We start from the raw sequence: 27,266 nt of genomic DNA, 5'->3' as shown, positions 1-27,266 counted from the left end.
AGGGAACAAGAGAAGAAAAGACACTCCCAAACTGCTCCCCATTGCCCATTGGCAGTTTGGCGAGTGATCTAACTACTTGAGGGAAAGGCTACTGCAGCAGGAGTCACGGAGGCATTGGTTATAAGGGCCCCCAAAACTCTTTCCCTGAGCTTGTCAACAGGTGTCAGAGAGACACAGTGGAGCAACGGATTCACAGGCTTTTGAGAGCAGGGAGTCACAGGGAACTGCAACGGTGAGTCAAACACTGCTTTTCCTTGTTTCATTCTTGAATTATCCATTTTAGCAGCTTTGTAATTCCTGCATGCAAATTTGAGATTGTTTAGAGTTTTGGTGACTAGTGTTTCAAATGTTTATTATGTACTGTGTTTAAAATATACATATATATATATATATATATATATATGTATACTTTTTTTTAATTGAGTTATAGACAACATTTGTACTTTGTATTAATGAATAACTATGAAGAAAGCAGTGCTTCTCCTGATTCTGGAGTCATTACTTGATCTATGATGAGGAAACATATGCTTTTTATCAGGAAATGAAATTGTAAAAACATACAAAACTCCAATACATCAAATATTGATAATAACACCTTCATTACAAAGCAAAGCTCTTTCAGTAGAAGGTATAGGGTAAAATTAAGGAAACAAATAATAAGCATTCTTGATTGTTGATAAATATCTTAATTTTTTTTCTCAACCCAAAGAAAATGACATGAATTGTAACTAAGCCATCAAGCCCAATACGGTTCCCTTTCCTTGTTTATTTTACAAATGTTTTCATTGGTTTCAGTGTTTATGTAAAATGGCCTGAGTTTATTATTCATTTTCCTAGTCATGAACATCTATAAACCTGCATTCTCTCTCACCTCACATTTTCATCACAGACTAAACTCCAGCTTTTTTGGTTCCAGCCTGAACTGTTGGGCAGTCAAACAGGATAAAAGGCATTAACATGTTATATGTCAGCCAGTCAGACAGAGAATATTTGTCAGCCAATCACTGAAATAGAATAATGATGTTTCCTTTTCTTGTCTTGTAAAACCTTTTATTGAAAGTGGTATTTCTGGAAGACTCAAAGAAAATAATGTGTAGTGATAACCAACTGGCTCCACAGTGGCTGTATCCTAGGTCCTGCAATCTCCAGGGGGCCCCTAAAGAAGTTATTATTATACATATATTTATATGAACCAGAAAGCACTAATGTAGCAGAATGAATAAGTTGCAGTAAATTAGCTATAAAACTGTTAAATGTTCTCTTATGACAAATTGCATTGAGAACCATTATAAAACACTTTCTCTCTGTGCCATGGTAACATAATATGACACATAGAAAAAGAAAGTTTGTTTTCCAGGAGGGCCCATTAAAATCTGTGCCACTGGCTTCAATTGAGTTTGTGCGGCCCTGGGCTCAGATTGAGGAAACGCTACTGTACTGGCTGAAAGTTAAAAACGAACAACAGATGTCGAGCATTGCCTGCAGCTTGCTATGAATGGGTTCATTTCTAATATGTTAGCATTACAAAAGGCTCATGGAGTGAATTTTGGGCTCTTTTAACCGTATCAAGGTTTTTTCTGGTTTGGATGCCAGGACCAACAAACTGAGCTGGGTTATGACTTTTAGCTCAGACGTACTTTAATTACTTTCAGCTTCTTCTGCCTGCAAGGAAAGGGAAAAATTCAACAAACTTTGCAAGTTTACAACCACATAAAGACCATAAGCTCCCCCCTTGCACAGACTGTCGAGTGCAAAACTTTTCATCCCAGGCTTGTTGGTCCATTGCAAAACCTCCTGAAACGTCAAAGAACAGACTGCCTTTTGTCTATTTCTGAGTTAATGTGTCTCAGGAGAGAATGGGGCATTGCACGCATACTGAACTTGCTTGTTTCCTTCCCTTCTCTCTTCTTTGGAGGGAAAATGCGGTCACTGTGACGAAATGAGATTCATTGGATCTGCAGTCAGGGTCAAGTTTGAAGCATTTCTGGTTAGTAGCTCTGGGGAAACTCTCTACCAACTATTCTTTAAACATGTAGATGTTCAACAGTCATCCACTAGTAAGTGACATTCACCTTCCTACCCTTTATGGAACCCCAACTGTTATTGCCGTATTTGAATAGCTTTTAAAGCTATTACTGGCACTACTTACCGGGCTACATTGTTACTTTCAGGTACTTTCTGCCAATCCTTGGTGAAAGTCTGTCAAACTTAACGGCTAGTTGACAACAACAAGCCAGCAAAGAATAGAGTTTGAGAAGATAAGAAAGACAGTGTCTGACAATTTGAATTCCTTTTTGTGTGCAGGTAATTCAGATGTGTGTTCATGCCAGCTTTGAGTGCGGAGCTGTGTATATTGTTTCTGTAAAGTCTTTGATGCTTCTACAGCTCTACCTTGACTGTACATTTGACACGCTGCACACCAATTGGGTCCCAACAGGGTGGAATAGGGTGCCATTGGCTGTCTAAAAATAGTCCTTGGGCTCAGTTCTTTTTTCCCCCTTCTACTCCTTCCCTGCAGAGATTTAGGAGTCATTGGAAGTAATTTCGCCAAGCTGTGAGAAGGTCACACTGGAATCTTCTCTTAAGACAAATAAAAGACTGAAAATGGCGAGCATCAAATAAAACCTTGACAGTGAGCAATAAAGGGTCTCGTTAAGGATCTGTGTGGGACAGTGCCTGGTGCCATTCCACAGGGCTGTATAATGCATCTGTGATGTGGGTTATTGTAAGGCTGTCATTGACTCGTTGGTTTTTCCCCCTGGCCTGATCCATGTTCTGGTGGCTGATGAAGTGCCAGATAGTGCCAGAGAGTCAATGGAGCTGAATGGCCATAGTTGTGATGTCATAGTCTGTTGAGTCTCAAGGCTTTCACCCACTGAGTTTGATAACTGGCGCTCCCTGCAAACATGGCGGAAAAATTGCGTGACCTGATTACATTTACTGTAAGTCATTAGTGACAAACCAAACATGATCTCACCCAATCTTCAACTATTTCTTTCTTTGAAGGCTACTGTTGGTTGTAAGCTTAATGCCATTTGAGTATGGTTGTAATTATTAGGCTAATGCTAACCATTTTCATTCAGGCATATCCTGACCATTTATGTATTTAAGCTAATGTTAGCCATTTATATTTCAGCTAATCAAAGATAAAAGGGGAGATCGGTATGTGTCACATGGGGCAAAAAGCAAAACCATCTAAAGGGTATCTAATGTGTAATTCCATTACACATTCAAACATCTGTTATTGTTGTAAAAAAAAGTTTTTTTACTGCAATGCATTGTTTCTGAGCTCCAGGCCTCTAGACTTTGAATGTTAATGGTTTTCATTCTAGCCTCTAATCAGCAGCTTTTTTTGACCTTGAACATCAGGTGAATGAAATTACCTACTATGTACAATAGAATACCAGAAGTACAGGGTCCCCAGGCTTTGATTTGAGAAGCCTTATTATATTCTGTTGAAATTGTATGAGCTATTCCCTAGTATATACAAAGCACTAATGTTATGGTCTCTACTACAACAAAAAGGGCTTACATTATTGAAATGTTTAGTTATAATACTTTAAAATAACATTCATTATATCTTAAAAGGTAGCTGGAAAGCCTTGCAGTGGCCAATACATAACATTATATATAATTATATGTTGTGCTTGGCTCTACCCAACTTTCTTTTGTTTTGTCACAATTAGTGTTTAGTAATTAGAACAATTAGTAATTAGTTCTATTTTCAAATCATTCAGGGGTTCTTGAGGTTGGTCCTAATCATCATTATTTCTTTTTCACATTTTATGTAGTGTAAATGCTAAGCACTTTTATCCAGGCTAATGTTCGGCCTTTTATGTTTGCCTCATGTGAGCAATTATGTTAGCCATTTATATTGAAGCTGTAATTAACTATATTACTATTTGCTCATCTATACCATTCGACATTCAAAGAAACATTAGCCATTTACTTATGGAAGAAGGTTGCCTACTCACCAGAAGTTCCACTTCCAGTAGGTCAAATTATTGAATATAAATGTGAAGGATATTTGTAGATTGTGAACACACTTTGTTGATGTTCAGATCCATTCTATATTTTTGTCCACTGGGATGCTTGGCCTGTTTCTTCCCAAAAATGTTAGGATTCTTCATCTGTTAAACTTTTATGCTTATTGTGCAATGCTTTATTTTTTCTCCAACTAGCAAATTTCTTTTTTTTTGTTCAAAGCAGTGTACTTTTTTTATTTTCTATTGGGCAATTCTAACATAGTCCAACTGAAATAAACTTTAAGGCAAATATGTATACAGTAAGACAACAAAAATTTAATTGTTGGTTATCAGCTACATCTTACACTTACTCAGTTGTTAAAGGAAAATACAAATTCTTAATCAAAAGAAAATGTGCCCCCTAAAAACTTGTTTCATGAATATTGGCTACCCTAGAAATATTTATGAACCAAATCTAATATAAATAACTTTCCAACTGGAGATGTGATGAACTGGCCTTTGTCAAAATCCCTAGGAACCTTATTAGGATACACAGCATCATGGACTTGGTCAAGCATCATATTATACAGTATTTTAGAGCAAAATCACCCGCCTCTGGGTTGTCGTATACTTCCTTTAGATCCAATGCAAATATTGCAAAACGACTACAGGTTTTGCATTGGCCATCCTAGACCCCTGAAAAAACCTGCGTTGAAAATGTGTGGGGTGAACGGAAAATCAGAGTCCACAAGCAAAGGACTCTGAAGTGTCTCTTATATCTTGAGAGTATGATTAAGCTGATAGACCACAATGCCCTTTGTTCCTTCTTCATCTTTACCTATAAACCTGGAGGGCACTATAGCCTACTTAAGGTAGCTTCTGAAGGCCCTGTTGGTACTGTTGCAGCTGACACCAATTATTGAATTCAGCCTGAATGATTTGTATATTTCATGATGAAGAATTCTTTATGCAGTGTTTCAGGAAACATATATTTTATATTTGAACTAGTGTATACCATTTATTCTTTCAGTACAACATGCTCAAATCAAATAAGTATAGTATTTTTGCATGGATGCTTCATTTCACTTATTTGATATTTACACTGTGTTCCCAAAGAACTACTACATTTGTTTCTGCACTACATGCATATTCCATTGACCAATCACCATTGCTTTAAAAGTAACCTGAGCAAATTATTAAAGCACACATTGCAGTGGAGTTTCTGTTTGTCAAGCACCATGTCTTCTCTTTCAATGGAACAGAGTAGATATTAATTGCATGTTGGTTTTCAGTTTCCAGAGACCACACAAGTTCAGACCTCAACCATAAGCTCCACCCGTACCAACTTTCAAATGACTGTTTGCCATGAAGGCGATGGCTTAATCTAATACGCCTGAGAAAGAGGTCAAATTCTCTTTACCTTGTAGGTTTGCACCACATAAAATCTGAAGTAATCTTCTGAGAGATATATTTGGCTGCTTGTTTGGATAGTGCACTACTTCTCTTTCCGGGAAAGTCAAAAGCTGGATGACATCACTGGCTTTAGACATGATATCATCTGGAAGGCAGGGCTGCCTGCTCCTTGAAGCCCTTACGGTCGGCTGAGCACAATTAATGGTTAGGAACCTGGTTAAAAATGTGCTTAGTTGGAGTGATGACTACTGGCTTTCTGCTGTAGGTTATAGCATGCTTCCTGCCCAATTTGGGAAAAAAATCACTGTCTGTCTCAAATAAAATTTGATATGACTTATTTAACTTCAGTCTTTTATCCCAAACCCCAACCCGATCATAGACCTTGGAGGAGTGCAACAGAACGATAAAAAAGTAAACATTTCACCCATTATTCTATTTTTCCCAGTAGCAATGGCCAACAGACTTCACTGGCTTACAAGAACTCTATGCCTGATGTGCACTGTCACTACAACTATGACAGAGGACTCTGCAGCCCCCGTTGAAAAGGGAGTTACCTTCAGCCACGTCTATAAGATTGACTTGGCCAAGAGTCCTGACTGCAAGCTGGCCTTACAGGGCCTCCCCACCCAGCAGGACCAAAATTCAGGCCCACAGGAGCTACAGGGGGTTACTACTCTGGAGGGAGATAACGACATAGTCTTCAGGCACCAAATTAACCTCAACACCCCAAAGTGTGACTGCGAGGAGTCGGAGAGCTTCCAGTCCCTGGTTTACAGGCTGAACGGGTTAGAGGAAGAGGTGGAACACCTTAAGAGTCAGTGCTCTCAGGGCTGCTGTGGCAAAGGTGGCGGACCCGGAGGTAGGCCTACATTACACTTCGTCACATTATGACCCGACGGGAAATCTCTATTTTCTGTACATCTGAAACATTTCAGGAACTTAAGCTTACGTGTACTTAATGTGTACTTTTTACTGTGAAACGGTTTATTGAACTTTGATTGGTCTCACAGACTCTTACACATAATGTTCACCGTGTAGAAGCTTCAGACACCATATGACGTGTTTCCCTTGGCCTCCGCAGGCGTGGACACTAGCTGCAGTGGCCACGGGACCTATCAACATGACACCTGCCGCTGCCAGTGCAATCCAGGCTGGGAGGGCCCCGACTGCTCCATCTCCACCTGCCCCGATGAGTGCAACGACCAGGGGCGCTGCGTGGACGGGAAGTGTGTGTGCTACTCCGGGTACACGGGGAGCGACTGCGGCCAGCAGAGCTGCCCGGGCGACTGCAGTGATAAGGGACGCTGCGTGGACGGGAAGTGCGTGTGCTTCAGCCACTTCACGGGCGAGGACTGCAGCGAGCAGAAGTGCAATCCCGAATGCGTCCATGGCACCTGCGTGAATGGAATGTGCGTCTGTGACGAGGGCTTCTTCGGGGACGACTGTTCTGCAGGTGAGGGCCCGTGTTCACAATTCTTCTCAGTGTGAGGGAGTAGTGCTTAACTGTCCTGATCCAGCTTGGACAAGCCAAGGCCCGTTTAAGAGCATAACGTCTATTGAGAATGTAGAAAATCTACGGCTGGGGGCGCCCAGGGATTCTCAGGTGTCAAACACTTTAAACTTGACATAAGGGATTGAAGTTATTCGATTATTAGTTGTAAAATACCAGTTTTCTGACAGTTTTACACCCCGGTAATTGCTGTCGCCTCAGACCACGTCAATTCTCTAACCATTTAACTTAGTTTAAAACGAGTTTGCCTTGTGCATCGAGCAATGGGGGAGGATCAGCTATTGCAATCAGGGAGGTTCGTTTTTCTAACTGTATCAGACTTGAGATTTGGAGAGATCAATTTTGAAATGCACAAACTGTAACTTACAGTGGATATAAAAAGTCTACACACCCCTGTTAAAATGCCAGGTTCTTGTACTGTAAAAGACAATGATAAGTCATGTCAGAACTTCTTACACCTTTAATGTGACCTATAAAGTGAACAATTCAATTGTAAAACAAACTGAAATCTTTGAGGGGGAAAAATAAAAAAAATGTAACTCACAATAACCTGGTTGCATAAGTGTGCACTTACTCGAACTAATACTGTGTTGAAGCACCTTTTGATTTTATTACAGCACTTGGGTAGGAGTTTATTAGCATGACACATCTTGACGTGGCCCACTCTTCTTTGCCAAAGCACTCCAAATCTGTCAGATTGCGAGGACATCTCCTGTGCACAGCCCTCTTCAGATCACCCCACAGATGTTCAATTAGATTGAAGAAAAACAGACCCAAAGCATGATGCTGCCACCACCATGCTTCACTGTGGGTATGGTGTTCTTTGGGTGATGTGCAGAGTTGATTTTGCATCAAACATATCTTTTGGAATAATGGCCAAAAAGTTTCATCAGACCATAACACATTTTCCCACGTGCTTTTGGGGGACATGATGTTTGTTTTTGCAATCTTCAGCTGGGCTTGGATGTTTTTCTTTGAAAGAAAAGGCTTCCATCTTGCCACCCTACCCCATAGCCCATTCATATGAAGAATACACGAAATTGTTGTCACATGTAGCACACCGCCAGTACTAGCCAGAAATTCCTGCAGTTCCTTTAATGTTGCTGTAGGCCTCTTGGAAGCCTCCCTGACCAGTTTTCTTCTCGTCTTTTCATCAATTTTGGAGCGACGTCCAGTTCTTGGTACTGTCTCTGTTGTGCCATATTTTCTCCACTTGATGATAACTGTCTTCACTGTGTTCCATGGTATATCTAATGCTTTGGAAATTCTTTTGTACCCTTCTCCTGACTGATATCTTTCAACAATGAGAGGCCTCTGATACTTTGGAAGCTCTCTGCGGACCATGACTTTGATCTGAGATGCAACTAAGAAAATATCAGGAAAGTCCTACTAGAACAGCTGAACTTTATTTGTGATTAATCAGAGTCACTTTAAATGATGGCAGGTGTGTTGGCATGAGTTTGAATGTGATTGGTTAATTCTGAACACAGCCACATCCCCAGTTATAAGAAGGTGTGCACACTTATGCAACCATATTATTATTTTTGTAAGGTTGCAGTAAGGTTTATATTTGTCATTTTTCCCCCTTAAAGATTTAAGTTTGTTTTTCAATTGAATTGTTCACAATATAGGTCACATTGAAAGTGGAAAAAGTTCGGACATGATTTATCTTTGTCTCATTCTTTTACATCACAAAAACCTGGCATTTTCACAGAGGTGTGTTGACTTTTTATATCCACTGTAGTTCCAACAACAGCAGCGATGTGTCAGGGGAAGATGGATGTTATATGACTTTACGATTTGGATTTGGATAAATATTTTTGGAAGAAAATAGCTAAAATACGCTCAGTTTCTCTTTCTTTATTATTCTACAAACAGGATTTTTGGAGTGCAGAAAATTATCAGACATTTAGGTGCACCATTATCAATGCTGTGTTTCCTTTAGCAACCATTTTCAGCAATGCTGAGCTTCATACTTCACTACTACAGTCGAGATTGGAATCTATAAGTAAGCCTTTGGAGATCTGGGGTGTAAAATTATAAAAATAACACACACACATTTTAATTAATTACCAATATATTATTTTTAGGGCATATTTTAGTAGCCCTATGAAATGTTTTGATTAAAAAGCAAGCTTAATGCCCTACAGATGCGAAAGGTTAGCCTCAATGCATGTTCCACCATTGCAAACATAATATAATAACAGGAACTTATCATATCATACACAAAAAAGTAGTATCTTTCATTCAACAAAATATGCACAATTTTTGAAACGCATCACATTCTGCATGGGTGGTCTAAAGAATATTGGAATAACATACTAAACATTTAGCAATGTCTAAACACAATGACATTATGTATTCCGTATGATCAATCATTTCCTTTCTTGAATCTCACTGATTTAGACTAATAGAACTCAGAGCAGCACATTTTGCCCACTTGATGGAAAGACCCTCAACAGTTATTAAAAAAAATTCACACCATGCTGATGTGTCCTTGGCTTGGAACCTGCCATATATATTATTTATGCTTCCTTTCTTTATGAATCAAAACATAATTTATGTTATGATAGTAGACCTAATTTTCCTTAATTCAGACTTCCCTCGTTATCAATCAGTGAGGACACATATTTCCACTGCTTTTGCTTTTTCAGAGCACTTAGAAGGTGAATTTATTCGTCCGTTGGTCATTGTGAAATATTATTTAAGGCCAAAATTGTTACTGGCAGTGACTTGAGAAAACAGTAGGAACAGGCATATTAACTGCCACTGGATGGAAAGGCTCTTGCTGAAGAGAAGGGAAAACATTGAGCTTCCTGCCTTCACAATGTGGAACAATGTCCAAATCTGCTGTGCATTCTTTCTTGGTAAATGTGGTCTCCTAAGCACCCATTTCATATTTCCCCTAGTTCACAGTTAAAGTTTTTCTATGCCTTAATTCCTCAATTTCACGGCATATGGTTGTCCGTGCATTTTCCTTCCTGCATAAGTGTCTTGGCATTAAAGGTTGCTACTTGCACCGCTGATTGGCTGTCTCATGGGCTCAGGTTCATGATATTGAAAAGTAACCCACCCTCATCCTCCCATACTCTCCGATCTGCCTAACCATATTTTCCACCATATTTGATTGAAGGATCCTGGCTAGATGTCACACCGTAACCTCAGAAAAGCAATATCTTTCCCTTAATTTCCATCTCAAGTTCTTTGAAAAAACACTACCGTGCAAATGGTTGTTTTCCTTTAATCAAATATGTTATTTCTGTCAGAGTAACATGGAGTATAGCGTGAAAAGAGTAAAAAAGAGACGGCAACTTTAGCGCAACATGGAATTCCTTACATCATCACAGGGTTCTGAACTGTCCATTAGCTTACCAATATGTGGAATTTGACAGTATTTCTGTTACATACATTGAAAATATGTGCTGTAGTTCAACTTCTATTGAGTACTATTAACATACACAACCACAGGAAGTTAAAATAATGTCCAGTAATAATGATCAATTACCAAGAATGTTGGCGACGTTCAGGGGATCCTTGGGTGTTACACATACTAAAGACATGCATTTTAATCAAATCAAAAGTTTAGCAAAATTCTATTGTAGTTTCTTTTGATTCATTACATTTAGAAGTAGTTTGTTATTGTGTTTTATAATTGTAAATGCTAGTTTCAGCCCGTCCCTGACTGTACCTCTGGCTCCCCCTCAGTGGTGGGCCCAACTGGCCTCCGCCTGGTCAGCTCGACTGACATATCTCTCCTGGTGGAGTGGGAGGCTGTGAGAGCAGCGGAGTACTACGTCCTGAAATGGCACCCTGAGGACACAGAGGCAGACCTGGAGCAGATCACTGTGCCCAACACTGACACCTCCTACCTGATCACAGGACTCAGCCCAGGGGTCACCTACATAGTGCAGGTTTATGCTGTCATCAAGGAGATCAACAGCAAGGCAGACCGAATAGAGGCAACCACAGGTACGGAATGGTTTTATGACCTTTAACTGCTTTCTTGAAACACAAGTTCAAGGAAGGTGTATTTCTAGCAACATCCTTTTCTCACAAGCGCAGCTGCATTTGTTTTTAGTTGGCAGTCCTGAAAACCAATTAGAATTTCCTGTCATCACATAAAACTCGCATGTGTACAGTTTTTCCAGTTACCCTGATAACCCAGCAGTCAGTTTGTAATAAACTATTCACTTCGGTAGTTTACCATTAGGTTAAAGATAATAGCCCAAGTCAGTCTAATTAAAAGGGAAATTAATCCGTAGACACATTTTATGGAAGCAAGGCTATTCTACAGATGTGGTGAAGAGAAGCACCCTAGGCCCTGCTTTGTGGTTAGCCATGGAAAACGTCTCGGTGCATGACATTCCACTCTGGGCAGGAAATAAAGCCTGATTGTGACAAAAAACTAATCGTCAGACAAACACTTTTCTGTCACAAAATACACTTCGACTTCAAACATGTTTCCTTTTCAGTTAGAACCTCAGGCAGACTCTCTCTGGTCTTTAATTCCTTTTTCCATTTCCTTCAATGGCAATGCCAAATCACACATATGAAGAGCCTTATAGGAAACATGAAGTTGTTCTGGACTACAGTCTGGCCATTGTTTGGTAACCTTACCAGTCCGGCTTCGTAACGTTTCCCAAACCTTGCCCTAACTATATAACAACGGTATCATTATTATATTGACTAATAATGATTATGCCTGCTGTTGTTAAATATAACTATAGTGGTTCAATAGCTCTGTTTTGATATATTCTGATAAGACCACGCTGACCCTTCACAGATGTTTCTGGTATTGATGGCATCCGGGTATTGGGCCAGACGGAAGACTCTATCCAGGTGGACTGGCAGAACCCTACGGCCCCATTGGACCACTTCAGACTGACCCACGCCGGCCCCGATGGCCAGGAAGAGGAGCAAAATGTAGCCATGAGTGCAGAGGCAAGAACTATCTACACCATCACAGGTACTTCATTTCAACAAGGAAACCACTGTCATCAATACATTTAAATGTATTAGTACTTGTAAGGGAAACTACTAGTAGAGCTGGTCCTGTAAAAGGAGAATGATCAACACAGAAAATGATATCATTCCTTATGATGAGTCGCGTATATAAGTTGAAGGCGTGTTTGAAATTAAGTATTTTCGCTAACGTGGGCTATTGTGAACGGAACAAGTGATTGTTACCCCAATCCAACTACTTAAAGTAACAGGTAATAAAATAAAAATGGTACATATCAAAGTTAAATGCCTAATTTTATTTGCCGTTATCGCATAAATCCAAACCATTCATCGCAATGTTATATTTTGTCCATACACCATTGTCCAGCTCTGTGTGGTAGATGAGATGCTCATTAACTGTGTGTGTGTTCTGCAGGACTGTTCCCTGGTACGGAGTACCTCATCAGAGTGCAAGGCATCAGAGGGAACATTGAGGGGAAAGCCTCCTCTGTCACTGGGGTCACAGGTGGGTTTTGCTGATTCTATCGACAAGCAGATATCAGTTTGTTTCAGGGAGTGAGGCACCTCTGACCCCATCCCAAAAGTCAACCGTTTAACTTATCACTTTTGGCTGGAGCCTTATGGACCGTTCAGGTTTCTTACCCAGTATTCAAGCCCCAAGCACTCTGTTGAGTCTTGGGGTTGAGAATGAATTCGGGAAGGAGATTAACTTTTACAGCTGCACCTGCCAACTTGCCTTCGGTTTGATTGACTGTCTGATTTGACTGTCAACAATGGCAGCTTATCACGTTGCCCAGCTCCTGTTTTCAAAGTGTCTATTTCAGGAGTAGTTCAAAAGGAGTGTTTTCTGCCTCGTTACTGGGATGGTGCTTTAGCCCTCAGGCAGCTTTTAATGGTTAACAGTAGCAACGCTCCTGTTTGATGATTGTCAGGTACCTTCAAACTCAGAACCCTTCCCAAAAGAGCTTATCTTAACATGAGACACAGTGGCTTGTCTCAACATCAATGGCCTAAGCCTCCACTTGAGGAGTTACACAAAAGGCTCATAGTGATTTTGGAAGTTGGAAGTTGGGTTCCCTTAGATAGCCTCAGAATTGTTTCCAGATGATTGTGTTGGATGGGTGCTTTTTAAAAAGGTCACCTATTATTTCTACAGCAGCATGTTCTTCTCCAAATTATATTGTAACACACATAAAATAAAAAAATAAAAAGACACAACATGAGAGCAATCACAAAGAGTCAGTCTATTACGTCTGAGAATATATGAATGTGCTGCTAACTGTGTAGGTTATTAAACTGTATCCTGCTGGCCGTCCCTGGCTGCTCGCATTATGGAACCACTTTCCCCTCCTCTCAGCAACTTGTTCACTGCAGATATTCCAGTTACGGCAAGAGCGCAGAAATTACTTTTCAATACTTCTCTCTTCGAGGCACACCCAGTATTTATTTACTTTGAAAAAGTGTGTCTGGAGTACATTGTCTCCTTTAGTAGAAAGGCATGAGTGTTTTATAAAAGAAATGGCCCCTCTCTTCTAAGTGGCCATGCATTAAATCCTTACTTCACAGACGAGGAAAGGACGGAGTGTGGTGCTAGACCTTGACACGTGTTCTCAGCAGTGTCAGAGTAATCTCCGAGGCATGGTGAGGAAACAGGAGTTATAGCGAGCAATGAGAGATATCGGGACGAGCCAAAATCAATGGAATCGCTACCTGTCATAGTAACCTGCAAAAAGAATTCCATGGCTCATAAACACAACATAGTAGTCTGCTGTGCCCCTGAATGAAATTCAATAAAGTTTACAATCGTGAGACCGTATAACCAGAAGCAGAGGCACGAATTGGTGGAAGCTAGGGAAAGTGTTTAGCCTTCATGTTATATGGCCCCTGGACTTTAAGGTCCTGTGGAGCAGGGCAGAGCTGGAGTCGATATGTGAGCAGAAGCCATCTCCTTCAGTCCTTTTCCTTCAGTGTTAGTCTGTGGTGCTGAAGTCTCTCCTGACACATCTTCTTCAGACTCATAAGCTCCTAAATGGCAGTGTGGATGGACTTACAACAGCTCGACGTACACCGACACACTGGGGGGAGAATGTTTACCTTCTGACACTGCTCTCCCTCCGGCATTTCAAACAGACTTTCTCTTACTTACAGACTGTAAATGAGAACATACTGCTCCCTCCCCGCTCTGTAAGGCCTGTAAGGAGGCCTATGATGGATAAGCTGTTTTCCACATGGTAAACCACAACCAGTGTTTTGTAGTCTACCCGCTCAGCAGCCGTGGCTGCAGAACCTTGAGCTAACCCAATCCGTCAAACGCCGCGCCACAGCCTTCAGTCTTCAGCCTCTTCCGCAGAAATATGACACCTACCAAAGTGCTGATCTGTTCAGGCATGAGCAACCAAACATCGGCGGGGATGATAAAGCGGTGGCATGTGTGGTTGTCTGCATTTTTGCGTGATCAGTAAGAAAGTAAGATGTTTCTGATGAGTGCTCGCTAGGCAGAGCAATGAAGGTCTCTGCTTGGAACCACAGACACAAGGCTTAGCGAAAACTTTATCGGAGGCTAAATACGCTAGACGTTTCCTTGCGGCTAACCTTTTGGGTCTTGTCATGCAGCGCGCTGGTAATGAAAAAACAGCAGCTCAGCCTTCTACGTGGCTCCCATTTCCTAGCGCTCTCTTTTGGGATGCACCGTTAATCAGTTTTCATGATGCGGATAGTGCGGTGACACACAGCTGACCTTGGTGGGCTCCGGGAGGAATAGCCGAAATGATGATTGCTTTTGCATGTCTACTCACTTCCTCTGTCTCCGTTCGCTGATGCCACTGATGTTTGCCTTCCTTGACTTCAGCGACCCATTCAGTCCCGCAACCCCCACTCCCGACCCCGACTCCCTTCACTCACCCGCGTCCGGACACATGTGCTGACACATGCGCCGTATCTTTTCCTCTGTATCCTCCTGTGCCACAGGAGACAGTGAGGGACTTTGGCGATGAGGCCCTTATCTAGTTCCTGAGTCACAATTTGATCACGTCGATTATAAAGGAGGTTAGCTGTTAGCTGCTCTTAAAGACTTCCTGTCATTGAGCTAACGCTAGTTATTAAACTGGTTGTCTGGACCGTGGATGCTAAGCAGCGTTCTATAACGTGTCCTATTGGCCGTCACGGACACAACTATGCCTGCTGACCGTTCCGTCTGAAAATGACGCTGTGCCTATGGTGGAATGCCATTTTCAAGGCTGTCTGAATCGTCTTCTGTTTCTTTCCACGCGTAGGTTATTTTCCCCTTGTTTCTTGTCTAGAATTTAGTTTGGTACTGCAGGGGTTAATTTAAGACGAGCTGTGTGCCTGTCTGAATTTGGGAGATTGCACGTTTGTCCCAAAAATCAAACCTTGCATTGTGAATTCAATGCTCTACCAAATAAACTACCCTTCCAGCTTCCTATTATGGCAATGTGAGTGAAAGGCCCGTCAGAAAACAAAGATGTACCTCACTTAAATGACTTAGGAGGAAAATGTGAAAATGTGTTCGTCTGGTAAATAATGATACCTGAACCAGCATATCCTCTGCCTGTGTCATCAGATCTGGATGCTCCGTCTAACTTACTGACCAAAGAAGTCACTGAGGACACCGCAACAGTAGAATGGCAGAAGGTACAAGGAGAGATCGACCGCTACGTGATCAGTTACAGCTCTGCTGATGGCTCCAGTGGGGAGATCCCTGTGGGTGCAGACAGCAGTTCCTACAGGCTGACAGGGCTGAAACCTGGAGTCTCCTATACAGTCTACATCTGGGCTGTCAAGGGCTCCCGGGTCAGCAGGAAGAGCTCCACAGAAGCTGAGACAGGTAAACTGTTCACCTCATGTCTCACTCTGCGGGCATAATTGTGCTTACACTGTTTTTGTTTCAGTTCTTGAAATAGTCCCAAGTGACATCAGTCTTTGCTTTGATCCTGTTGGCTATGGTTAACTGAGGGGAGACCTTCTACTCCTATGTTATCCGTCCAAACCTCTTGTGGTTTCTTGTGGGTAGTTCTTAGAGCCGTTTGTTTTTACACTTTTTAAGGGATATATTTTTCCACTATGGCAACATATTGGGAGAAGGAAAAAAATGCCAGGCAGACTTTCACCCTCAGCATATTTCTATTCCTCACATTTGCCGAGAGAGCAACTCTCATTTAGACTTGTCCTGGGGAAGCGGTTTGAGGTAATTAGGGTAGACACTTCTTTAGAAATGAGTTTAGAATAGCCAAAAGCTATGGAGCATGTTTGTGAGATTGTTTCAGAGACAAAGATTGAATTCAAGGGAGCTAACAAGTGTGTTTTCTTAAATTGATTTTTTTTCCCCCAAAAATAACACCTATTGTAAGGTTTTCTTGTGCATCAATGTAACATGATAAGATCAAGCCAACAAAACATTTAGGAACATTAGAGAGCGACTGAAAGCATTATGAAGAAAGAAAGAGAAAGCAAGAAAAAAAGGTAATCTTAGCATTACTGTTTATGGCATTTAAACAGATGGCTCAAGTGGAATACCACCTGACCCTCTTGTCAGGAAATAGAGGCTATAGAAAAACATTGGACTGTAAATCTAATTTTGGATCTTATATTGCAGAGATGTAATCACCCAAAGCTACTGTATTTCCTTATTCAGTGTATACATTCTCTCCACCACAATCCCATTGATATCTCAAGTGAACACTATGGCATATTAGGCTTAAGCTGAGCTGAGGTGGTTGGTCCTCACAGGGTTTTGGTACTGTATAGAACCTTGCGGTATTGATGATCTACAACTACCCTGCAGTGGATCCCTGCTTCAAAGAGTAAATGACTGAAACAGACCTTGTGCTGCACACCAACCTTTCCCATAAGTCGAACGTCAGGATTCCACATGAATACAAACATCCGAGCGCTGTTGTGTCGGCAAGACTTGTGTTTTCTTTGCTGACTAGTAAGGGCAGGGGATAACTGACTTAGTAAACGAGGATGAACTGTGGTACAGAGATCTGGAGACATGGTATTTAGGCATGTCTGGGGTGAAAAAATAACAAGAGCTATTCAAAGGTTGTTGAGGTTTAAGTCAACACTGATTGTTGAAAATCCCTTTGAAAAATGTATTTGATCGAATACATCTTTCAATAACTTCATTTGATAACACTGCACTGGTAGAATGACATGTTCTAACATAGTTCCTAACAGCTTTAGTACCTGATACTAATATAATGTGGACTAAACTCCTTTATTAACTCCTGATACCTCTTCAGAACTAGATGCTCCTACTAACCTGTTAACCAGAGAAGTGACTGAAGACACAGCCGATGTGTCCTGGGTCAGACCTCAAGCGGACATCGACGGATACGTGATCAGTTACAGCTCTGCTGATGGCTCCAGTGGGGAGATCCCTGTGGGGGCAGACAGCAGCTCCTACAGGCTGACAGGGCTGAGACCTGGAGTCTCCTATACAGTCTACATCTGGGCTGTCAAGGGCTCCCGGGTCAGCAGGAAGATCTCCACAGAAGCCTATACAGGTCACTAACATCCCTCGTAATTCAAAGGGTCGGAAAACCATGTGGATCGGGCTGTTATTTAGAATAGGACACCTTTGTGTTAAATTGTTCATCTGGGACTAAATTGCTAAACCTATCAAACTAGTTTATGTCCTTAGTCATACCTAATTTACTTTCAGAAAATATGTTCTACATAAAGGCGGATTCCATTAAGTGTTCAGTTCTGTCTGATGTTTTCAGACCTTAAAAGAAGGCTCACTCCATGACTCCACATCGTGTCCTGGTTGTGTAGGTCCAACTATATTCTTCCACCTCAAATGGAAAACATAAGCGCTGAAAACTAGAAATTAAACCGTTTGGTTCTAATCTTTCCCAGTCATTTAGAATTTTGGCATATCCCTCTGAGACTCAGAAAAAATATTTAGAATTAGAACTTTTTTAGAGCACGTGTTTTGGGATGGATTTTTTTTGTTGTCTATTTATCATTTAATCTGTCCATCATTTAATAATTCCTGTATTTGTTATTTCATTTGCACTTCAATGACAATCATTTGTCGAAGATATAAAAAAATACTTTATTCTAAATGTAGATAGGAGATATGAAGTACAATAAAATATAGCACACTCAAGTCCACTTAAACAATAATTAATAGTCTATTCTGTACTGTGACTCTTAACATTACTTAACGATTGTAGCTCTGCAAAATCACTGAAGTACTCCCAAGTTATATACCTAGAATATATTTGACTATCAAACCACAGAAAGGATCATGGTAGGCTTGTTGAGATATTGTCTGTAGTGTAGCCATTTTGACGAACCAGAAGGATCGTCCTCTTAAAAGTACAACAGGATCCAACAAAGTGGCATTAATGGTCTTATAGCCAAAGATCACCTAATAATGTTCATCTGAGAGCATACAAATAGATTCCTGGGTCTTGGCAGAGTATGGCTGAAATTACAAAACAAATCAATTGGAATGTAAACTTATCCCAACCAAAAACCATTTTCAGTTCCAAAAACCTCACATAATTTGATTTCATTATTTTATATCTATTTGATTCAAAATAAGATTGTGGATTCCGTGTAAAATACTTGTGATCGTTTTGAAGAAATTCTTACTAGAGAACAATTGTGCCTGTCACAACTAAGTCTTTGGTCTAATGAGAAGGGTAACATAGCTTAATTTCTCCCAGATGAAAATGAAAACTAACAAAGGAACTGCATGGTAAAACTGTAATATTAACTTAATTCATTAACTACTGGCTCTTCAGATCTGGATGCTCCTACTAACCTGTTAACCAGAGAAGTAACTGAAGACACAGCCGACGTGTCCTGGGTCAGACCTCAAGCGGACATCGACGGATACGTGATCAGTTACAGCTCTGCTGATGGCTCCAGTGGGGAGATCCCTGTGGGGGCAGACAGCAGCTCCTACAGGCTGACAGGGCTGAGACCTGGAGTCTCCTATACAGTCTACATCTGGGCTGTCAAGGGCTCCCGGGTCAGCAGGAAGATCTCCACAGAAGCCCAGACAGGTCACTAACATGTTTAGTCATTATTGATCATGAGAGACTGAGAGACCTCATACTGTGGTCGTGTTAGATCTGGAGTCGTTTTTCTCCAGCTTTTTATCTGAGTCCTACATTGTTGGTGTTATACTTGTATGGATACTTCATGCCCATATTAACATTTTTAAGATGTTCTTAGGTCATAAAAGTTGTAGAATGAAACATTTCAGTCATTTTGAAGATTATCTTATCTAGAGGGAACTTCACTAGTGAGTGCATTCTCATAATAATATAATAATAATTCTATATTTTTTCTAAATACTGCTATGAGCCTAAATCCTGAATTAATTGAATAAGGAACGTCCAGTTATAAAAAAATTCATAAATGCTAGAATGCCTAAATTGATCATTTACTTAAAAGCTGAAACTGGGCAAAAACAGAAACAACCAACTTCATAACTAGTCAATGCCCAATCCTAACATGTCATTGTTTTGAAGAAATTCTTACTAGAGAACAGTGTTTCCTGTCACAACTAAGTCTTCTTTGCTCTAATTAGAAGGGTAACGTAGCTTAATTTCTCCCAGACTAAAATGAAAACTAACAAAGGAACTGCATGGTAAGACTTTAATATTAACTTAATTTATTAACTACTGGCTCTTCAGATCTGGATGCTCCTACTAACCTGTTAACCAGAGAAGTAACTGAAGACACAGCCGACGTGTCCTGGGTCAGACCTCAAGCGGACATCGACGGATACGTGATCAGTTACAGCTCTGCTGATGGCTCCAGTGGGGAGATCCCTGTGGGGGCAGACAGCAGCTCCTACAGGCTGACAGGGCTGAGACCTGGAGTCTCCTATACAGTCTACATCTGGGCTGTCAAGGGCTCCCGGGTCAGCAGGAAGATCTCCACAGAAGCCCAGACAGGTCACTAACATGTTTAGTCATTATTGATCATGAGAGACTGAGAGACCTCATACTGTGGTCGTGTTAGATCTGGAGTCATTTTTCTCCAGCTTTTTATCTGAGTCCTACATTGTCGGTGTTATACTTGTATGGATACTTCATGCCCATATTAACATTTTTAAGATGTTCTTAGGTCATAAAAGTTGTAGAATGAAACATTTCAGTCATTTTGAAGATTATCTTATCTAGAGGGAACTTCACTAGTGAGTGCATTCTCATAATAATATAATAATAATTCTATATTTTTTCTAAATACTGCTATGTGCCTAAATCCTGAATTAATTGAATAAGGAACGTCCAGTTATAAAAAAAATTAATAAATGCTAGAATGCCTAAATTGATCATTTACTTAAAAGCTGAAACTGGGCAAAAACAGAAACAACCAACTTCATAACTAGTCAATGCCCAATCCTAACATGTCATTGTTTTGAAGAAATTCTTACTAGAGAACAGTGTTTCCTGTCACAACTAAGTCTTCTTTGCTCTAATTAGAAGGGTAACGTAGCTTAATTTCTCCCAGACTAAAATGAAAACTAACAAAGGAACTGCATGGTAAAACTGTAATATTAACTTAATTCATTAACTACTGGCTCTTCAGATCTGGATGCTCCTACTAACCTGTTAACCAGAGAAGTAACTGAAGACACAGCCGACGTGTCCTGGGTCAGACCTCAAGCGGACATCGACGGATACGTGATCAGTTACAGCTCTGCTGATGGCTCCAGTGGGGAGATCCCTATGGGGGCAGACAGCAGCTCCTACAGGCTGACAGGGCTAAGACCTGGAGTCTCCTATACAGTCTACATCTGGGCTGTCAAGGGCTCCCGGGTCAGCAGGAAGATCTCCACAGAAGCCCAGACAGGTCACTAACATGTTTAGTCATTATTGATCATGAGAGACTGAGAGACCTCATACTGTGGTCGTGTTAGATCTGGAGTCGTTTTTCTCCAGCTTTTTATCTGAGTCCTACATTGTTGGTGTTATACTTGTATGGATACTTCATGCCCATATTAACATTTGTAAGATGTTCTTAGATCATAAAAGTTGTAGAATGAAACATTTCAGTCATTTTGAAGATTCTCTTATCTAGAGGGAACTTCACTAGTGAGTGCATTCTCATAATAATATAATAATAATTCTATATTTTTTTCTAAATACTGCTATGTGCCTAAATCCTGAATTAATTGAATAAGGAACGTCCAGTTAGAAAATAAAAATGCTACAGTGCATTTCTCATTTGCTTAAAAGCTGAAACTGGGCAAAAACAGAAATAACTTTAAACTGTATTGCTAATCAATGCACCATCCTACCATTTCATTTAATGCTTAAAATCAAAACAATTTGCACATATATTTGGCTACAGAAGAACTTTTTGTTTCCAGAGTTACTCTGCGAATGAATTCTACAAATACTGAAGGAGTGAGTGGTTAGAAGGGTCAGAAACACTTCACCCTGGAGACTATAACACTATCTGAAGAGCCTGAGTCATTTGTCTACATTATAACCCCCAACAAAGCCACATCCGTTGTCGGTTTTCAAATTAATAACCATTTTTCGTGGCTCAAATCTTGAAGATATGTGCATGCTATATGGCTAGAGCTACACACAAGATGGTTATGACAAGGCACATGGATGAATATTCTTATAGGACCACTTCTGAGGCCTGAAACATATTACAAACAGTGCTTTTGGTGTGAACTAGAATTTGAATATGAACACTTCACCCTGGAGACTATAACACTATCTGAAGAGCCTGAGTCATTTGTCTACATTATAACCCCCAACAAAGCCACATCCGTTGTCGGTCGAAAAAAGCAGTGGAGTACGGCAGTTGTTGATGGCTCAAGTTGGCCTTTAAGATATGCGCATACTGAATGGCTAGAGCTATACATGAGATGGTAACTGAAAAGGCTCAAGGACATTTATTCATATGAGACCACTTCTGAGGCCTGAAAACATTTTAAAATGTTATTTTGTTATGAACTAGAATTTGAAATGAACCTATTGATTACTGGCTCTTCAGATCTGGATGCTCCTACTAACCTGTTAACCAGAGAAGTGACTGAAGACACAGCCGACGTGTCCTGGGTCAGACCTCAAGCGGACATCGACGGATACGTGATCAGTTACAGCTCTGCTGATGGCTCCAGTGGGGAGATCCCTGTGGGGGCAGACAGCAGCTCCTACAGGCTGACAGGGCTGAGACCTGGAGTCTCCTATACAGTCTACATCTGGGCTGTCAAGGGCTCCCGGGTCAGCAGGAAGATCTCCACAGAAGCTGAGACAGGTAACTAACACGTTTTAGTCATTATTTATTGTGAGACTGTGAAAGACCACACACTGAAGAGATGTTAGTTTGGGTGTCGCCTTGCCCAGCAGTTAATCTGTGTCCTAAACACCTGAAGTTTCACTTAAATGGAAAGTTCATGTCCATATCACCGTGAGATGGTCTTGGATCTTAAAAGCTACAAAATAACAAAAGCAATTTTATTCCATCCCCTCTTTTAAACCTAGCAACATGTCTGAATCCAATACTAATGGGAAAACACTGTTTTAATTAATAATTTGCATGAATGAATGTTTTAGACATGTATATAGTTAGATCTAAACACTGCATGACTCACTGTATAAATGATTCAAACAGTCTACATCCAGGGCTCCCAGTTCAGCAGGAGAAGCTCCACACCAGCTGAGACAGGTTATCTATTCGTCCTGGGGCTCCAGTCGACAGCCAAGGCTTTTCATGATAATCCCACGCATTCATTGTTCAATGAGGCAGATAGTCATTACTGAACAAGAGCTTATCTTGTGAAGGCGTAAATGTCTTTGGGGAGCTGTGTGGTTCCTTAGCTCTTAGTGGAATTCTGATCAACTCTGACCACCAGTTCGAGGATCTTTTCAGGGCCATACACAACAAAAGTGACCTCACTGGGAGAACAGAGATGGTGGAATGAAAGGCGGGAATAATACTGCATAACCAGCAGTCATTCTCATTTAGACGTCCAGTAAGTACAACTGAACATCTCCTCTCAGAAATCGATGCACCCAAACACCTGGAAGCATCAGATGTGAAGCTGGATGCTGCAGTGCTGACCTGGACTGCTCCCCTGGCCAGAATTGAAGGCTACATCCTGACGTACAGAGCTGAGGATGGCAGTTTGAAGGTAAGGACTTAGTTTCTTAGTATCCCATCCTGTAATAATAGATTTTGGTTTCTGTAGTCTTGCTGTCTGTAGCCGCACAATGCTATTATTATAGCCAGTTGTATTTATCTTTGCAGCACGTGCTATTGGGGAGCAAATGAGTTACTGCTGGTTTGTGTCCTGTGCAAAATGACAAATGTATATCTGTGTTATTCCCCTGCCCTCTGGTGGCACAAGGTTGTAAAATCCACAACAATTAATTCTGTGTCAGTCACGCTCAATTTTTTTCAGCCAGTGAATACACTCCCTCTGTGTTCTGAACAGACCGTGGAGCAGAAACTCCAGGCAGGAGAGAGTAGATACGCCGTGTCAGGCTTGGAAATGGGAAAGAGCTATGTTGTGACCCTCGTCGCTTACAGAGGATCAAAGAGAAGCAGATTAATAGAGATCACTTTTAAAACAGGTACACGCCACTGCACTCCGACCCCCGTCAATGTCCTCCCCAGACCAGACCTGTTATCTGACCCTGTTCTCCCAGAGTCATTACCTTCATCCTATCCAACCTATTCATGCTGTAATACGGTGGCACGTTTGCATTAAACCACACACTATTACTCCGACCTGACTGATCATTTCTCTCTCACAGTGGGCGTATTGTACCCCTTCCCCATGGACTGTAGTCAGATTATGAAGAATGGGAACAGGGCGAGTGGAATCTACACCATTTATGTCAACAATGACCGCACCAAGCCCATGGAAGTGTTCTGTGACATGGATACTGATGGAGGTGGATGGCTGGTACGTTGACTGACGGAGAAAAATTGTAATAAAAAAAAAAAAGCTGTTGTGTTTGAACAGAAACTGAGGTCTACTGTAAATCACTGCCCAGGTGTTGCAGAGACGCAACAATGGACAGATGGACTTCATGAAGCGCTGGAGACCGTACCTGTCCGGCTTTGGGAACATGACTGATGAGTTCTGGCTGGGTTAGTACGGCGTAGTCATTCTTTAACTCTGTTTTATCATAATCAGATGCTCGTTTCTACAGGAGTTGCACTCGTGGATTTAAAATCGGTGATGACTGGATGCTGAACAGGATGACCACAGAGACGATGATAATGGAAATGTATTAAACTGTCACAACTTTCTTCCTGTAATCCATAGGCCTGGAAAACATCTACCAGCTGACCAATACACCGACGCAGTACGAGCTGCGGGTGGACCTTGGTTTGGGCTCAGAGAAAGCCTATGCCGTCTACGACAACTTCAGGATAGCCCCAGTAAAGCAGAAGTTCAAACTGACCATCGGCAATTACAGAGGAACAGCAGGTGAACCATCTATTCGCATCTTAAAGAATCCTTACAGAAATACTCACCACAAAATCCCAGATCTTACATTCTGACAAATGGAACACCGTGAATATCATTTTCACAATCATCAAAAGCAGTTTCAGGGGCCATTTCCCACTGACCATCTCTGACTTGGATTGCTTACAATAAAATCGCAAATCACTGATTGCTTTCCAGGCGATGCCATGACCTATCACCAAGGTCGCCCCTTCTCCACGATTGACAATGACAATGACATTGCTCTTGGGAACTGCGCCCTGACACATCGCGGCGCATGGTGGTATAAGAACTGTCACCTCGCCAACCTCAACGGCAAATTTGGAGACAACAGGCACAGTATGGTAAGAGCAGTCTTTTTATGGGTGTAGTACAACACTGTACAAGCAGAGGGCGCTGAGAGCATAATACAGAATCCACTGTAATTGCACATATGCTTTCAGTAGAGACTTTGCATGCTTAGTTTAATGTGGCTATGTCCTAGATCTATCAGATTTCATAAAGGTAAACTTTTTTCAAAAAGCTATATAAATAGCCCAGATTTATAGATATCTTTAACTCAAGGGAGGATTACAAGGCATGTTGTTGTCCCTAATCACATACATTTCCCTCTAAATAAAATGTTCCATCGATTTTTGTCTGTCGATAACAAGTCCACACTGACATATATGGGACTAGATGTAGATAATTCCATATTTTGCATATATTCAGATGGATATGAGACTGTGAAATGTTATTCAGTCTGGGTGAGTAAAAGTGTTAGGAAGCAGCTGGCTGGGTTCATTGTTTGGCCATTCCTCTCTCTGCCTTCTCCTAGGGAGTGAACTGGGAACCATGGAAGGGTCACCTGATGTCACTTGATTTCACTGAGATGAAGATCAGGCCTGTGGGCCCTGCCAGGAAGAGGAGGTCGCTTAGCCGCCGAACAGCTCCAAGAAAATAGTCCCTTGGACGAATTAGGTTAATGGGCACCTAATTGCAAAGCTAGACCCTCAAATCAGGAATGTCGCTGAATCTCAAAATAACTGTGTAACCTTGTGTAGCATCTCACGCGGTTCCATCCATGTACCCACAGGTTTATTTTCAACAGGATATTTGTATTACGTTTGTTGATTTCATATTTTATGAACAAGTGAACTCATAGTATTATCAAATGTGCAAAGGGATTATATATTGCATTAGCAATGTACCTCAGTTCTATGATTACGTTATACATGCTGGCGGTATGGCATACCTCTACCACCGTAATTATTCATAATCCGCTAGATGACCCAAAGAAACAATGTTTTAGAATAGTTTTACTGAACTTGTTCCCATTTGTAATATAGCATAGATCCCTGACCCTCACTTCTAAGGTTTTGTCCCCAGCCTTCAGGCCTTTTCCAAGGAAGCTAGTCCAGAATATATTTTATATCATGCGCACTTTCATCAGGAAACAGGAAAGAGAATGCATAACTAACTCTTCTGCTTATAAGACTTTTGTTTTTTCAAATTTGTCTTTTCAAATGGTTGAATTATGTTCCACACACTCTCTGAAAATAAAGTCCCCTGAAATATAAGAATTCCTTTCAGATTTTTAGACTACTTCTATGGGACATGGTTTGCACAGTGTTTATAAAGCATATAATAAACACATCTTACCTTTTACTTTTTCTATTGAACATATACATTTTACAGACATTTTTATTTTAATTTTATTTTGAAATAAAGAAGACAATCATAAATCATGAGCCTCAAAAAGATTGGAGCGATATCACAAGACATTAAAAACATATTACCCAAAGACACACCTAGACATCATTTCCATTTGGCTGAAATATGAAAGCTGAATCATCATGTAGTCGTGGTCTGCTTTGCCACAGCCCCTGGGACCCCCATGACAATCAGCTTCGGCTCTTTGAGAACCTCCAGGACCTCAGAGAGGATCTCAAAGATTCCGGACTGAAATCTGAGCTGGTGCAGTGTGCTCTCGAAAGCATGACATTTATCACACATGGGAGAGGTGTCAGGGAATATGCTATGGAGCTTAGTCTTGGTGCAGTGTAGTGTATGTAGGATCTTACATTTTGTCAGACAGTGTATAGAGTTGATTGAGCTGGTATAAATGCTTTCCAAGCTATCCTCCTAATCCAAGATAAGTATTTCAGAACCCAGTTCCTCCTCCCGTTTACCTTTAAAATATCTGGTGAAGTCTGGTTGACTGAATGAAATCCGTCATATAGACAGGAAATGGGTTTGTTTTATGCTAGGCACATTTTGAAGGATCTATATCAAACATAGAAGGTCTACCAGTTTCAAATGCGGGGAGGTGTTTATGTAAATAGTCTTTAGTCTTCCTGTATCCGAATAGGTTATTTGTACCGAGGTCAAATATTTCCCTCAGTTGATCAAAGGAGTCAAAGGTCACTATTAGGTAGAGATCCCCTATGGATCAAAAGCATGTAGATTTGAAGGGGCGAGGGTGGCTCACTACTGGGAGCAAGGATGAGTGTGGTCTATGATGCCTCTTGATTTGATTTCAAATAGAAATTGTGCTATGGATGATGCAGTTACAACTGTAAAGCGATGGGTAGGGCAAATAAATGTTGCACCAATAGAGTAGGGGTGTCTGTCCTCATGCTTCATTCTCTTCCAGCTCGACAACGTTGGCATGTTATCCAGCCAACACATGACAGTGCAGACATTTGCAGACCAAGAGTATAAAGTCAGGCTGCTCTTCCCTCCAATGTGTACTTGCAAAGGTGCCTTATAACCATGCCATGTGTTTTATAGTGCCAGATAAATGAATAGATCGGTCCAATTGTTTATTAAAGCACTTGGATATGAATCAGGGATATTTTATGAATAGGACATTGTGAGAGTGAAAACATATTGATGTGATTTACTCTTCTCAGAAAGAATGAATTAATTAATGTAGAAGTTTGTTTAAACATGTTTTTGGTTGTCC

The 27,266-nt window shown here is 41.0% G+C and overlaps 1 protein-coding gene across 4 annotated transcripts; it reads left to right on the top strand.

The window, feature by feature from the left end:
* tnn (tenascin N) lies at positions 1-25,957 on the top strand. Of its 4 annotated transcripts, none has more exons than XM_034291534.1 (19): positions 9-232; positions 5,824-6,237; positions 6,460-6,831; positions 10,594-10,857; positions 11,672-11,854; positions 12,266-12,355; positions 15,431-15,694; positions 17,112-17,375; positions 18,627-18,890; positions 19,527-19,790; positions 20,428-20,691; positions 21,853-22,116; positions 22,863-22,993; positions 23,297-23,435; positions 23,619-23,770; positions 23,862-23,958; positions 24,137-24,301; positions 24,500-24,663; positions 25,137-25,951. In XM_034291534.1, the coding sequence occupies exons 2-19, from the start codon at positions 5,829-5,831 to the stop codon at positions 25,260-25,262; spliced, it is 3,876 nt and encodes a 1,291-aa protein (XP_034147425.1). In that variant the 5' UTR covers positions 9-232; positions 5,824-5,828; the 3' UTR covers positions 25,263-25,951. The 4 variants fall into 4 exon arrangements, with proteins under 4 accessions (XP_034147427.1, XP_034147425.1, XP_034147424.1 ...); XM_034291533.1 differs by having other exon boundaries at positions 10-232; positions 5,827-6,237; XM_034291535.1 differs by lacking the exon at positions 17,112-17,375 and having other exon boundaries at positions 10-232; positions 5,827-6,237.
* Positions 25,958-27,266: the final 1,309 nt, after the last annotated feature.

The sequence above is a fragment of the Esox lucius genome, chromosome 3 (assembly GCF_011004845.1).
Source record: "Esox lucius isolate fEsoLuc1 chromosome 3, fEsoLuc1.pri, whole genome shotgun sequence".
Classification (NCBI taxonomy): domain Eukaryota; kingdom Metazoa; phylum Chordata; class Actinopteri; order Esociformes; family Esocidae; genus Esox; species Esox lucius.
The sequence above is the reverse complement of the archived record's forward strand: the minus strand, read 5'-3'. Positions and strand labels throughout refer to the sequence as shown.